This window comes from Rhinopithecus bieti, unplaced genomic scaffold (genome assembly GCF_001698545.2).
Source record: "Rhinopithecus bieti isolate Rb0 unplaced genomic scaffold, ASM169854v2 scaffold_27781, whole genome shotgun sequence".
NCBI classification, from domain to species: domain Eukaryota; kingdom Metazoa; phylum Chordata; class Mammalia; order Primates; family Cercopithecidae; genus Rhinopithecus; species Rhinopithecus bieti.
Window position 1 is genome coordinate 113,586 of NW_016812388.1, and position 16,465 is coordinate 130,050.

At 38.8% G+C, this 16,465-nt stretch overlaps 1 protein-coding gene across 9 annotated transcripts in view; it reads right to left on the bottom strand.

Annotated features, from left to right (window-relative positions):
* Positions 1-12,446: 12,446 nt before the first annotated feature.
* Positions 12,447-16,465, bottom strand: part of GABPB1 (GA binding protein transcription factor subunit beta 1) — an 85,763-nt gene continuing 81,744 nt past the window's right edge. For all 9 annotated transcript variants that reach the window (XM_017896192.1, XM_017896193.1, XM_017896190.1 and 6 more), the window contains one exon: positions 12,447-14,039. In XM_017896192.1, the coding sequence (XP_017751681.1) occupies positions 13,887-14,039 (153 nt within the window). In that variant the 3' untranslated portion in view covers positions 12,447-13,886. The remainder of the gene's footprint in view (positions 14,040-16,465) is intronic.

The following is a 16,465-nucleotide window of genomic DNA, read 5'->3' on the forward strand; positions in this document are numbered from 1 at the left end:
GAGCCCTCAGTTATTTCTGCCCCTGGATTCAGACAGTAGAGCTCCAGCCACAGACAAGCTCTCAGCTCAGTAGCCCAGAATAAGGCCAAGGGTATGCAGAAAAAGTAGCACAAATTATTAGTATTATTCCTGCCCCTGTTTCCTTATCAGCAGTAGGGAGGAAGGAATAGGCACTAATAGTGATGTCCCCTGTGCCCAGGAACGGGCAGAAGTTATCATTGACCACAGTGGATTTTTCTATTACAACATACTACCTGTTGTTGTAGAGAATGAGAAAACACAGTTATAAGCCAAAAAGAATAAAAATTAAAACATCATCCCAAAATAATCACTTTTAGCACTTAAAGAAGTGGAAGGGGGCATGTAAAGGGACCTGCAGAAACCCCTGCAGGGAGGGGAAACACTATCCTTGGGGTCTGATTTCTGAGTAAAAAGTAATCCAATGCTTGCAAGTTGCTAAATGCAATAGTCTTTCTTGTTTATTTGTTTCCCGTCATCCTTCTTCTTCTCTTGGTGGCGTTTTTATTTGTTACTACTTCATCATTGCAGCTCACAGTTTCTCTGGGCTTTCCTCCTACATCTCTGGCTGTTTGTTTCCTCCAGTGCTGGCACACCTCAGGGCACTGCCCTCCTTTCATCTTTCTTCTTACGTGGCATTGCCTATTTCTAAGGCTTTCTTTTTTTTCTTTCTTTCTTTTTTTTTTTAGACAGAGTCTTGCTCTGTCGCCCAGGCTGGAGTGCAGTGGCGCAATCTCGGCTCACTGCAACCTCTGCCTCCTGGGTTCAAGCAATTCTCCCACCTCAGCCTCCTGAGTAGCTGGGACTACAGGCATGCGCCACCACGCCCCACTAATTTTTGTGTTTTTAGTAGAGATGGGGTTTCACCATGTTGGCTGGGTTGGTCTTGAATTCCTGACGTCAAGTGATCCACCCACCTCAGCCTCCCAAAGTGCTGGGAATACAAGTGTGAGCCACTGCGCCTGGCCCATTTCTAAGGCTTTAAATGTTACCTATGTGATATCCATATAGGTTTAAACATACCATCAGGCCCTTCCTGTCTTTTGAGCTTCGAAATCTTATATCCAACTGCCTTTCTGACAAATCCTCTTGTATGACTCTGAGGCACCTCAAACTTAACGTATTGCAAAACTGTCTTTGTCTCAAAATATGCACCTCTTCTAGTCTTCCCCATCTCAGTTCATCATCTCTCCATTTTCCATCCACCCAATCTATTCACCCCTTCACCATCCATTCATCCAACCACCCATCCATCCAACCACCATCCATCCATTCATCCACCCAAATGCTGAAGACATAAACCTGGAGTCTTCCTTCCCCTTCAGTTTCCCTGCTCCCTGCCCAATTCAATCTGGTCAAATTCAGTTCTATTTCCAAAATAAATTTAGTCTGTCAAATTCTCCCATTTCCATGACTACCACCCTATTCTGGTCCAAGCCACCATCATCCTTCACCTAGACTAATGCAGGAGCCTTCTCATTGGCCTGTTATTGACCATGGGTTCTTGGGCTCTCAATGTAATAGAAATTGAGAAGGCCAAAAGAGTTTTCCCAGACAGGGCTTTATCAGAGCTTATGCCCAGGCATAAGGGAGCCAGCACAAGAGAAAGAGAATTCTCTGGCAGGCTCCCTGAAGAGAGTCAGGAAAGTAATTTTAGGCTAAAGTAGGTAGGAACTTTTAAAATTACTACTGAAAAAACTACAGTGAGAAATCACTTCATACGGACTATGATGACTATAATAAAAAAGGTAACAACAAGTGTTGGTGAAGACAGGGAAAAATTAGAACTCTCATACTTTACTGGTGGGAATGTAAAATGGCACAGCCATTTTGGAAAATAATCTGGAAGCTCCTCAAAAAGCTAAACCTAGAGTTCTTTATGACTCGACAATTCTACTGCTAGGTATATATCCGAGAAAAATGAAATCATGTCCATACAAACACTTATACATGGGTGTTCATAGCAGAATTATTATAATAGACAAAAGTGGAAATAATCCAAATGTTCATCAACAGATGAATGAATAAAATGCAGTATATCAATACAACAGAATATTATTCCGTGATAAAAAGGAATGAAGTACTGATACATACCAAAACATGGATGAACTTGGAAACATACTAAGTGAAAGAAACTAGTCACAAGGAACCATATATTATATTATTTCATTCATATGAAATATCTAGAATAGTCCAATCTACAGAGACAGAAAATAGATTTGTGGTTAGAGGTGGGTAGGGAGCTGAAGATTGATGGCTAAGGAGAACAGGGTTTTTTGGCAGGATGGTGAGATGAAAATGTTCTAAAATTGTTGGGTTTTTTGGTTTTGTTTTGTTTTGTTTTGTTTTGTTTTGAGACGGAGTCTCTGTGGCCCAGGCTGGAGTGCGGTGGCGCAATCTCGGCTCACTGAAACCTCTGCCTTCCGGGTTCAAGCAATTCTCCTGCCTCAGCCTCCTGAGTAGCTGGGATTACAGGCGTGAGCCACTATGCCCTGCTGAAAATGTTTCATAATTTATTATGGTGATGGTTGCACACTTCTGTGAATATACTAAAAACTATTAAACTGTACAATTCAAAAGAGGAAATTTTATAGAATGGGAATTATATTTCAAGAAAACTGTTGATTTAAGAAAAAAAATAATGCCCTAAGAAAATAAGGGCTTTGGTGAAAAAATGGCCTAGAGGATTTAGATTCCAGTGATATTGTCAATAAATCCTTCACAGGAGCTGAGGTGGGAAAAATAATAATATTGACAACAATATGGGAGGTAAAAAATTTGATCTCATGGAGGTAGACAATACAATGATAGTTACCAGAGACTGGAAAGGGTTGGTGGGAGCTGGGGGTGAGGAATAAATACAGATTGGTTAATTGGTACAAACATATAATTAGATGGAATTCAATAATATTCAATAGCACATTAGGATGACTATAGTTGGTAATTTATTATATATTTCAAAATACCTAGATTTGGAATGTTCTCAACACAAAGAAAAATGTTTGAGATGATGGATATCTTAAATACCCTCATTTGATCATTACACACATTGTATGCATGTATCAAAATATCACATATGCTCCATAAACAGGTACAAATATTATGTATCAATTTTAGAAAGTGCCAAGCACCAAGTTAGGCACTTTTTTTTTTTTCTTTTTGAGACAGGGTCTCACTCTGTCAACCAGGCTAAAGTAAAGTGATGCGATCACAGCTCACTGCAGCCTTGACTTCCAGGCCCTGGTAATTCTCCCACCCTCACCTCCTGAGTAGCAAGGCCTCGCTGAGTAGCAAGGCATGTGCTACCACACTCAGCTGATTATTGTTTTTTGCTTTTGGGGGTTTCTCTGTAGAGACGGGGTTTTGCCATATTACCCAGGTTGGTCTTGAACTCCTGGGCTCAAATGATCCACCCATCTCAGCCTCCCAAAGTGTTGAGATTACAGGTGTCAGCCACCACATCCAGCCAAGTTAGGCACTTTAAATAAAAAAGTATTAGTTATTTTTGGCCGGACGTGGTGGCTCACGTCTGTAATCACAGCACTTTGGGAGGCCGAAGCAGGCTGATTACGAGGTCAGCAGATCGAGACCATCCTGGCTAAAACGGTGAAACCCCATCTCTACTAAAAATACAAAAAAACTAGCCGGGCGTGGTGGCGGGCGCCTGTCGTCCCAGCTACTTGGAAGGCTGAGGCAGAATGGCGTGAACCCGAGAGGTGGAGCTTGCAGTGAGCCAAGATCGCAGTACCGCACTCCAGCCTGGGTGACAGAGTGAGACTCCGTCTCAAAAAAAAAAAGGTATTAGTTATTTTTCCTTCAAGTGTTGCTATCTTCCCATTATCTCTCTGCTATTCTGCAAATGCAGTCCTATGTTAAACTTGTGTATTATATATACTATTATATATAAACAGTATTGTATTCTTTTTTATCTTCTTTTTTCTGAGTTGCTTTGAAAATATTTTTCTTATTTTTTAGTTGTCTCTTCAAATGTATCTAATATAATAAACCATTTATTGATTTCTTAATATTAGATATTATATTTTTCAGTTGTAGAATTTTATCTCTTCTGCCTTATGGGAGCAAAAAAAGAATTTTATTTGCCTCTTTTTTATAGTTTTCAACTCCTTGCCAAATTTTAAATCTCGACTTTTATTTCATTGAACTTAGTAGATGTTTTTTCAAATTGCTACTGAACAATACATAAAAAGACCTGTGCAGATGAAAAGACGTACCATGCTCTCACGGAGTAAGACTTAATTAACATCATGAAGATAACAGTTTCCCCTAAGTTAACCTGAAAATTTAACATAATCTCAGTGGAACAATCAACAGGCTTTTTGGGGTGTTCTATTTTGGAATTCAGTACCAACTTTTAAAGTTCTTAGGAAAAATAAACCAGAATAAAGAAGAAAACTTTACAAGAGTAACGAGAAGGTTCTGTTCCTACCCAGAAGGTATTAAAATTTCTCATGAAGCTCGAATACTTAGAACAATGAGATAGATACTGGTGTACAAAGACACAAACAAAAGGAGCAAATAAATTTAAACATACAGAAATTTAGCATCTCAATAAAGATAGCATCTCAGATCAGAAAGAAAAAGATGAACTATTTAATAAATTATGCTAGAACAAGGTGTAGCCATCTGGCAAGAAAATAAATTGAATCTATTTTCACATCATGCACTTAGATAAATTCCAGAAAAGTCAGACTTAAATGTGAAAAATAGAAGCATAAAATTACATGAAACCTTCACCACCATCAGGTTAACAGATGGTTTCCTGGGTGTGTACACATGTCCAAACTTATCAAACTGCAGTAAATATGTGCTATTTTTGTATATCAATTATACATCAATAGAGCTGTTTTTAAAAAGATGAAAATTAAATTACGAAAATTAGGAACTCCCCTGGACAACCTCAGAGTAAAGCATACATTTAAAACTATGGTTCAATGCCAGAAACCATAAATCCAATCACATTTTTTTAAAACTGTAAGAAAAATCAAGATAAATAGCAAACCAAGAAAATATAATTGCAACATATTTGTACAATGGGCAAATTTGTCTAATCTATGAAGAATTTCAAATCAAGAAGAAAAGAGGCCAGGCACAGTGGCTCATGCCTGTAATCCCAGAGCACTTTGGGAGGCCAAGGCAGGCGGATCACCTGAACTCAGGAGTTTGAGACCAGCCTGAGTAACATCGTGAAATCCTGGTGGGAGATTCACTTGAGCCTGGGAGGTGGAGGTTGCAGTCAGCCAAGATTGCCCCACTGCACTCCAACCTGGGTGACAGAGTGAGACCCTGTCTCAAAAAAAAAAAAAAAAAGAAAGAAAAAGAAAAAAGATCAGCACCCTAATAGAAAAATGGGCAAAGGATAGTAAGATAAATTAGCAGAAAGGGAAATATAAAACTCATAATGGAGAAGATCAATTTAAATCTACACTGACCTACCATTTTTTACTTATCAGAATAACAAAAACCCCAGGTTAATAAACTCTGTGGGCAAGGCTGTAGGGAACTAGGAGCCCTCATCTAATGGTGGTAGAAGAGCCTTCTGAAAATTCCTATAAAAACTGCAAATATACATGCCTTTTGATCCAGCTTTTCCACTTCGGGATATCCTTACTCATGTGCGCAAAGTAATTTTTTGTAGAACTGTTTGTAATAGCAAAAGACTGGAAACAACTGAAACGTACACTGCTAGGGAACTAGCACTTGTACACTGCTAGGTTACTCTCTGGTATGCCCACACAGTGCAGCTCTATGAAAAAAAGAAGGACATGTCAAGATATATTAACAAATGAAGTACAGAATATTGTACTGTACTTGTCCCTTTTGTGTTTAAAAAAAGAAAGAAAAGAAAGGAGAAAAATTAGAATACAGTATATATTTGCTTTTATGTGCAAAAAAAAAAAAATCACTTTTTTTTTTTTTGAGACAGGGTCTCATTCTGTCACCCAGGCTGGAGTGCAGTGGCATAATCATGGCTCACTGCAACCTCAACCTCCCGGGCTCAAGTGATCCTGCCACCTCAGCCTCCCAAGTAGCTGGGGCTACAGGTGCACACCATTCCTCAACATATATTTAAGAATGTTAACTCTGTACTGAGCACTATGCCTTGCACTTGTCATGTACACTATTTGATTCAATCTTTACAACAACCTGGTGAAAGCCATTTTCTATGTCATCTTTGAGACACCAAGACTTGAGGAAATTAAACACTTGGCTAAAATTACAGAAGATAATTACTGAAGAAGCCAGGATTTGAACCTAAGACTACCTGATCCAAAACCCATGTTCTTTCCACCACACCAAGCTGCCTCTCTCAACTTTACTATTATTGACTCTTAAGATGCCAGATATGTAGGATCAGGGGGCTAGTGGAATTCTAATTTTGGAGGCTGTACTAAACGCTACCCAAACACTTTACTAAACATCATGCACAATAATCCACTTAATCCTTTAAACTATAATTCAAAACACACAACTATAAAATATCAGAAGTTAGAGCGAGAATTAAAAACAAGTTATATTAGGTAGCTTATTACGTCTTTTAGAAACGCTAAAAGTGAAAATCAAATCTTTATCTCACTAATTATCTGGAAAGTATACATTATAAAAAGGGGGAAGTACTGAACTAAAAAACAAAAGGATCAACTCGTAAATTATAATTTCACTCCACCTTTAATTACAGGCACCTTGGGTGTCAGACTTATATAAAACTTCTTAGACTTCTCCCTCAGCTTGACATTAAGAATTGCACATAGAGGCTGGGCTCAGTGGCTCACGCCTGTAATCCCTACACTTTGGGAGGCCGAGGCAGGTGGATCACCTGAGGTCAGGAGTTCGAGACCAACCTGGCCAGCATGATGAAACCCCCATCTCTACTAAAAATACAAAAAATTAGCCGGTCATGGTAACAGGTGCCTGTAATCCCAGCTACTCGGGAAGCCTGAGGCAGGAGAATCACTTGAACCTGGGAGGTAAAGGTTGCAGTGAGCTGAGATCACGCCACTGCACTCCAGCCTGGGTAACAAGAGTGAAACTCCGTCTCAAAAAAAAAAAAAAAAAAGAATTGCACATAGAGGCATTCACTAAATATGTGCTAAGTTAGACAATACAAACGAAGTTTTAAAAAAAAATACAGTGGGAGAATATATCTACAACTGACACAACTAGCAAAATATTAGTTTCCAGAAAAATATTAAACTTCAATATATCAGTAAGAAAACTACACCCCAAAATGGCCATGAACTGGCAATTCACAGAATGAACTTTAATGGATAAAAAATAAGAGGGAAAAAATGTTTGACCTCACTAGTAATAAGTGAAATGCAAATAATGAGAAACAATTTCATACCAACGTGGGTTGACAAATTTTTTTTTTTCTTTCTTTGAGATGGAGTTTTGCTCTTGTTGCCCAGGTTGGAGTACAATGGCATGTTCTTGGCTCACCACAACCTCCATCTCCTGGGTTCAGGTAATTCTCCTGCCTCAGCCTCCCGGGTAGCTGGGATTACAGGCACGTGCCACCATGCCCGGCTAATTTTTGTATTTTTAGTAGAGACAGGGTTTCTCCATATTGGTCAGGCTGGTCTTGAACTCCTGACCTCAGGTTATCCATCCGCCTCAGCTTCCCAAAGTGCTAGGATTACAGGTGTGAGCCACCGCGCCCGGCCGACAAGAATGTTAAAAATGTGACAGTATCAGGTGTTGGTGAGATGTGGTGAGATGAAAATTATCATTATTCACTCATTATACTTTAGAAAGCAATTTGACAATACCTAGTAAGGTTGACTACTGTAGATCTAACAATTTCATTACTAGGTGCATGCCTCTGGGAAACTTGCATATGCTATAAGGAGATAATATACAAGGATGTTCATTATAGCACTATTCACATTAGCAAGAAATTGGAAGTGATATTTCTATACAGAGAAAAATGACAAATTATGATACATTCTTAATTTTATATAACAGTCAAAATGAATGACTTAGATATTCAAGTACAAACATGAATATCTAATATACCATTTACCTGAAAAAATCAATACACAGAATACTACTTATATAGTACAATAGCCTTAATAAAGTTTAAGAACAACACAAAACTCTACCATATATTTCTGAAATCCGGTCTATAATAAAAGCATAATGTAAAAATGTAGATAGAGGCCAGGCGCGGTGGCTCAAGCCTGTAATCCCAGCACTTTGGGAGGCCGAGACGGGCGGATCACGAGGTCAGGAGATCGAGACCATCCTGGCTAATACGGTGAAACCTCATCTCTACTAAAAAATACAAAAAAACTAGCCGGGCGAGGTGGTGGGCACCTGTAGTCCCAGCTACTCGGGAGGCTGAGGCAGGAGAATGCTGTAAACCTGGGAGGCAGAGCTTGCAGTGAGCTGAGAACTGGCCACTGCACTCCAGCCTGGGCGGCAGAGCAAGACTCCGTCTCAGAAGAAAAAAAAAAAAAAGTAGATAGAAACATCTCACACCCAGGATAGTGGTTGATATCGGTCACCTTTTAGGAGAGAGGAAGGGAATGGGTTATGGGGAGAAAACAAAATAACTACATCTATAACATTCTGTTTCTCAGAAGAATTAAAGCAAGGAAGGCCACTTAGGATGTATTAAATTTGGGTGGTAGGTACATGGATGTTTTATTATTCTCTGTGATCTTTCATGAAAACTTCAAAACATAGTAAATGAATGCAATTTAAACACTTCTTAAGAGTCATGATGAAGACGGTAAGTCTAGAATAATGAAAATAGTAATGCAAAACAAATGCTCTACGTTAACTGGCACACAAAAATATATGGGGAAATTGCTTATAGAAAAACCAAGAAGACATTTAAATAATCCACACAATTCAAAATTATAATCCATGTAATCCATCAGTAGTAAGATTGGAATTGTATTCGACAATATTACGTATTTACAGATGTGGAAAACATTACATGTCAACCATGCACATGAGATCAAAACTATCCAAATTAAAAGCTGAGGAAGCTAGGGCTGGGCACAGTGGCTCATGCCTGAAATCCCAGCACTTTGTGAGGCCGTAGTGGGCAGATCACTTGAGGTCAGGAGTTTGAGACCAGCCTGCCAACATGGTGAACCCCAGCTCTACTAAAAATACAAAAATTAGCCGAGTGTGGTGGCGTGTGCCTGTAGTCCCAGCTACTCAGGATGCTGAGGCACAAGAATCACTTGAACTTGGGAGGTGGAGGTTGCAGTGAGCTGAGACTGCCCCACTGCACTCCAGCCTGGGCGACAGAGGGAGGCTCCGTCTCAAAAAACAAACAAACAAACAAACAAAAACTGAGGAAGCAATTAATAAAGCAGAATGAACAGAATCTCAGAAACCAGGTCAAAATTTTTCCAAAAAGCAACTGGTGGCTTTTGAGGGGTAGTTACAATATTTATCTGAAAATAAAGAGCCCCTAGAAATTGTATCCAAATTATGTTCAAAATTTGACTATCATTGAAGTGAAAAGTTAAAAGAGCTCAGTGTATCAAGAGGATCAAGACTGTGTATCTGTGTATCTATATATTTGGAAAATAGTTTTAATAAGTCACAAAAATATTGATATCAAAATTTTGATTTGGAACCAGAAGCATATTTCCAATGATGATAGTATGTTTTCCATCGTAGGTTACACAGAATAATCTGAGAATGAATATGGAGAGCTTACGTCAAACTGAGTCCATGTGCATCAGGTTTTCTCAACTAACAGAGGAAGCAAATAGCAGACATCATTCAAAACTACAACAGACTAGTTATCTATAATGAAATCCAAGCACGGTAAATATTATTTGATGAAATAACGAATCTATTAGTTAGTCCATTCCTAAGTTGACCTGACATAATGGAGGAGTTATTTATTCAATAGAAACCAGGTGAATGGAAAATGTTTTTTTTCTATTTGCTATATAAGCCTGAGTGCTAATGCCTTGGGAACCCATCCACATGGACATTAAGGTTCCTTTGTTTGTGATTTTACCTGAAAAGGCTTTTCGTCTTGCTCTATTTTATTCTGAATCAGCTCTCAAGGTCTTTCAGGTATTAAAGCACAAAGAAACTTTATAGATTTTATCAGGAAAAAACTTTGTTATACAGTAGTATGGAAAAAATCAGTAACATCAGAATAAGGTACTCAAAAACATTTCTATCAACTCATCAATTCCTGCTATGTGCAAGGATTTCTTCTAATTTTCAATAACATCATAAACGATCATGTTGAAGACATATATACTGGTAGAGATTTTCATCAGTCACGTTTTGGACAAAGATATTTGGAAGCAGATCTTTTTATTACAAACAAGTACAGACGCTCTCTGGCTTGCAATGGGGTTACGTCCTGATAAACTCATCCTGTCAAAAATATCATAAATGTAAAATGCAATTAATACCCCGATAAACCCATTGTAAAGTCAAACAATCACAAATCAAACCATCATAACTTGGAGACCATCTGTATAGTTTTCATTACATGAGATTTCCCATTTATCCCCTTTTCTCTTTAATTTTCTTCCCAACACTCCACCACCATAAAGAAATAGAGCAGTCCAGTGGCAGAGTAAAAGAACTATTCTGCCATTCATATCACAAAAGACTGATGTTAAGAAAATAATTCCTAAAAGCCAATGAAAGCAAATGACATCACAAGTCCTTTTGTGAAGCAATTAAGATATAAATAGAATAAACAACAATAAATAAAAATGAGTTGAGAAGCACAGTCCCTACAGATACTACTCAGATGAGGCTTTCTGAAAGCATCACAGATTCAACCTAGAATTCATAATTCTAGAGGTCCAGGGACTATACAGAGGGAAGTGTTAAATCTGAATCAAGTAACTGGGCAGTCAAGATGCCTAACGAACTTGGTGTCTAGATAATCCGTAACAAGAATGATTCTAGGTGCATAGGAAAGAAAATAATTCATTACACTGTAACACTAAATGGCTTGCTTGTCTTGCAGAACCCTGGTTGAGAAAGGTTGCTCTAGAAGGTGTTTGTTCATATATATGTCGAAACAATTAACCGGTGATGTGGCAACCAGACGACTGCTAACTACAAATCCATCATTTGGATATGTAGTGGAAACAACTGTGTGGATTTCTGAAAACTTTTATTTCATAGACTTTTATTTTTGTCAGTTCTTTAAATCCTCTGCTCAGAGCACCATTGAGAATGGCTAGAATGCAAAGTTTTTACAGCCCACCTGAAAACAGTATGAAATAAGTGAAGGGAAAAAGAAATCCATTTTAAGTTTTAAAATTACAAATTCTTGTCGAAGTATTGATTTTACAGAACAGTAAATGAGATGTAAATGATTGAGAAATTGTAAGTTGTATAACAATGACTCTGAAAAAGGTGAGCTTCCTCCATAGATACCTGAGTACCTGATGCTACCATAGACTTACTCATTTTAAGCACCAATTATTTTCTCCCATCTATGCCAGCTGTTGTTATTAGGAATCAAAATTATTTCTTGCACCAGGTAAAGTCTCAAGCAGGAGAGGAGATTGGAAGTCAAAGACAACATTAAGTTAGCTTTCACAAACTTGTTCCCAACACTGTCTTGAGGCTTTTCAGGGCCAGCCTGGTCTGAAAGCAAAACTCTACAGTGGCTGCACTCTGGGGTGAAGACATTGGCCCCTCTCTGCTCCTGCACCACGTCAGGGTACCTGGCTGTTGTACCAGCACCCTGCCTAACATGACCAATTAATGTGCCAAAGTAACCAGAAACAGACGTTCTCTATTGACTTTTCAGGACTGCAGAAAAAGTCACTTCATGCTACTGAAAATATGGCCTGGCATTTATTTTTATTTATTTATTTTTTTATTTTTTGAGACTGAGTCTCGCTCTGTCACCCAGGCTGGAGTGCAGTAGTGCGATCTCGGCTCACTGCAAGCTCCGCCTCCCAGGTTCAAGCAATTCTCCTGCCTCAGCCTCCTGAGTAGCTGGGATTACAGGCGCCTGCCACCATGCCCAGCTAATTTTTTGTATTTTTAGTAGAGACGGGGTTTCACCCTGTTAGCCAGGCTGGTCTCGAACTCCTGACCTTATGATCTGCCTGTCTCGGCTTCCCGAAGTGCTGGGATTACAGGTGTGACCCACCGTGCCCCGCCCCTGGCATTTTAAAACTAGTTTTGGATCACTTAAAATATGTCAAATTTAGTGGAAAATTGAAAAGATCTTTTCCTCTTCCTTACAGAGTTCTTCAATTTGCCCTAAACCCTTTTTAAGCGCTTCCAGTAGTAACCATCAGGCAGGCAGACCACAGACCCCTTTATTACATTAACAAATAAACTGGTAATTCCAGTGAGAGAGTTAACAAATTCTCAAGAGCTACCTCAGGAATTTTAACATCACACTGTGGAGAGTATAAAATATTTTCATATGGTGGCTCAAATACGCAGTAGGATAACATTTTTAATGTGTTAATAAGATGTGATAAAAACATAAGTCTACAATGAACATATGTGAAAAAGATATTTAATTGCAAAATAGAAAAGTAGGCCAGAGTACAGTTTTAAGGGTAATTGCTTTTTTATACAGTATAGATAACCTAGAGGGATGTTAGGGTTAAACAGTTCATAAAGCAATAAAACATTGAAAAATAAAGCAAGAAAAAGGGGTTTGAAGTAATGTTTTACCAAAAAAAAGAAAGAAAAAGTGAACAGTCTGCCAGTGTTTAATGTCCATACATTGTGGAATTCAACAATACTGTGATGAGGGCAAGTCACAGCACAGACACTGAGCTTTCAAAGGGAAAAGTAGAAGTTACATTAGACATGTCTATTGCATCACTGTAGTACAAAAAGTTCCTGTTCTACATACAAAAGCAATTTTTTTCCATAAGAATAATTTCCTGGGGAGAAATAAGTCCATAAAATATTTCAGAAACCCATATACATTGAGTTTTCCAAAAACATTATCTTAAAATCCAGTGCCTTAAAGTGCTTTCATGTGGAAATCATGATGGAAGGCACAGAATACAGTTTCACATCCCCACTATTAAATTTTCGAAAAAGCACAGATTTTGCAGAATTGGCAAATTCAAGTTATGTTGTAGGCTGCTCCTTCCGAGAACATTGTCATTCCAATAAAACCAGCTGCTAGCTTACTTAGTTTCAATGACCTACAGAGTAAAGGGGTTTTTTTTTTTTTCCCCGGTCACTTTCATCATTTCTGTGGGAGAAATACCTACGTAAGTGATGCATTGTGAAATTATAAAACATGCAGAATATGTACAAACAGAAATTTTAAAAAATATTTGCTTCATATACATGTAAATCTACTTGGGTATAGCTGAAATTGAACAAATATAAAAATTTTGCTTTCTAAAAAATGTTTTCAGAGAATCTGACACAACTTAAAGCTGTACAAAGATTTCCTGGGAGAAATCTTCTCTTCGTATAGAGGTTTATACCTATAGGAGTAATTCCAGCATCAGTCCACCATAATTATTACACAACATTTGCTCTAACCAGCAACGATCACCCTTAAAACTGTTCTGTTTCTGAGAAATTAAGGTTTGTACTAAAATCAAAAAGAATTCACAAAAGCAGTGGCTTATTGTGGTTTTGGATCTCTTCAACAATCTTTATCAACTCATTTGGAACTGTAAAAAAAAAACAAAAACTATTTACAGAATTCAGTTTTAAATACATTTCACAACTTCTAAAGTAAAGTTTTATGTTACAAGAATTCAGAGCTCATGGCTTAAGTCCAATTATCAATCTGTAGTCTCTTCTATCATTCTGTATTCCCATGGCTGTACCTTTGTTGTGTACAGTTCAAGACTGTATTCTTTCTTGACCAAAAGTAAAATCAAACTACATGTTCGTTTCAATTAAACAGCTTCTTTATTAGTCTGAAGACGAGTCATAGCTTCCAACTTCTGTCTGTAGGCCTCTGCTTCCTGTTCTTTCTTTAGGAGCTGCTGTCGATATTTTTGTGCTTCTCGATTTGCTTCATCCAGCTGTTTCTGAAGAGCTTCTCTCTCCTAATTAAAAGAATAGTTTTTTTTTAATTTTGGCAAAATACATTTTAATACATATAAGCATGCATCATTCAAATTAAAAAAAACAAAAAACAAAAAACTGTAGTAGCTAAAAGTAGCCACCTACTGAAATTTCCTAGACATCTTGCCTTTTCAATCAATTCACTAATATTTAAGTCCCTAATTTTGTGCTCCACATTATGAGATATGGATCACTTTCCGACCGCAAGGAAATTATTTTCCTATTTAGAAATAAGACTAACAGAAAGACTCCAAGCTGGGCACCTGTACTTTTATATGTACTACAAAAACTAACAAAGAGTTTTTAAGAGGGAAATACACAACCACACCTCTTTATATTTCCATTTGTTGTGCTCTTACCTAAAGGTAATAATTATAAGACAATTTTACTGAGCACCCACTATATGAGTAAACAGGGTGATTTCCAACAATAAGCTTCTGAGACAGATACTATGCACAAGTTACAGATGAGAAAAATGATGCGCAGGGATGATGTAGCTCTCCCAAGGTCACGTAGTAAGGAGTTAGATTTATAGGGTTCTGACATTACTGCTTTTAAAACTATTTTTCATTTACAATAGCAAGCAAGATAATTCACCTTTAAAATGAAGAGTGCTGATCAAGATCAGTATTTCCAAAATTATACTGTTTCATAAACCAATAAAATACAAAATTATCAATGATTAAATTATATAGGTATAAAATGTATGTATTAAATTCCTCAGCAAATTGAGAGCTGAAACACAAATCCAATCCAATGAAAACGGTATTCTTTCTCCTCTTCCTCCTCACTCTGCCCCTATTCAGTTATTGCAGGAAAAACAAGGAAAAACATTTCAACGAACCCATTCCCATACCTCTAAGCAAGCACAAGGACAAAAGCTCAGCCTCCACAGACCAAAGCTCAAGGTTAGTTTCCATGGTCTTAGGAATGAAGCAACCTCATCACAGATGCCCAGGACCTCTGAGTGGGGTGAAGGCCAGGGTTCGGACTGTGCCAAGAATGATGGGTCCACAGTGGACAAGACAATTGGTCAGAGGAAACTAAAGGTAAGTGGTTGGCCGACTGCTGGGGAGGCACAGTATGAGGTTCTCTTTCTATATATCCTATTCTGTGTATCCTCTGCCTCCTTGACTCTTGCCCATTGCCAACACCAAAGGATTCCTCACCTTCACTATTCACATGGTTGGTCCACAAGCAGGAGCATGTATAATCCCCCTGCCTTTCTGTGATTCCACTTCCTTCCCCACAATGGGAATGAAGCGAGATCCAACATTTCTTTTTCTCATGGGCCCACCAGATGTGGGAGTGATTCATTTGGAATCCAATTACACAAAATGTACAAGTAGAAGAAAGGAATGCCCCTTACCCCCAGTTTAAGCAATGCCCAGGCCCTATCCTGCGGCCTCCCAATACTTCTTCTCCCCTCCTCTTATCCTAACTCCAGCCAAGATAGGAACAAGTCAGAAAAGACACCCTGGGATGAGTCCAAGGTAAGCAATCAATGCCAGTACCCTGGCTACGAACTGCAGGACTTTAAGGACACCAATGGAAGGGGTGAGGTGTGGAAGGTTGGATGTTACTTCCCAGGAGCTAGACCACAGCTCTGGCAGGAGTGTTCACAGCCATGCATGTGTTTTAAAATGTTACGTGTAGCCGGGCACAGTGACTCACACCTGTAATGCCAGCACGTTGAGAGGCCAAGGCAGGTGGACCACTTAAGCCCAGGAGTTCGAGACAAGCCTGGGCAACATAGCAAAACCCCTACAAAAAAATACAAAATTTAGCCAGGCATGGTGGCATGCACCTATTGTCCCAGCTACTTGGGAAGCTGAGGCAGGAGAATCACTTGAGCCCAGGAGGTTGAGGTTGCAGTGAGCAACTCCACTGCACTCTGGCCTGGGTGACAGAGCAAGACCTTGTCTCAAAAAAACAAGAAAAAAGAAAAAAACAAACACAAACTTACATGTATGTGAAAAATAAGACCAATCCTTTGGTAGCCAAAGTTTTGAAAATGAGTAAAAATTTACCTTGATTTAGCAGGAAATATTGGAAGAGGTTAACTCTAAAGCATCTTCTAGTATTACCTATTTATTAACATTTAGAGTCAGCCGGGCGCGGTGGCTCAAGCCTGTAATCCCAGCACTTTGGGAGGCCGAGACGGGTGGATCACGAGGTCAGGAGATCGAGACCATCCTGGCTAACACGGTGAAACCCCGTCTCTACTAAAAAAATACAAAAAACTAGCCGGGCGAGGTGGCGGGCGCCTCTAGTCCCAGCCACTTGGGAGGCTGAGGCAGGAGAATGGCGTAAACCCGGGAGGCTGAGCTTGCAGTGAGCTGAGATCCGGCCACTGCACTCCAGCCCGGGCGACAGAGCGAGACTCCGTCTCAAAAAAAAAAAACAC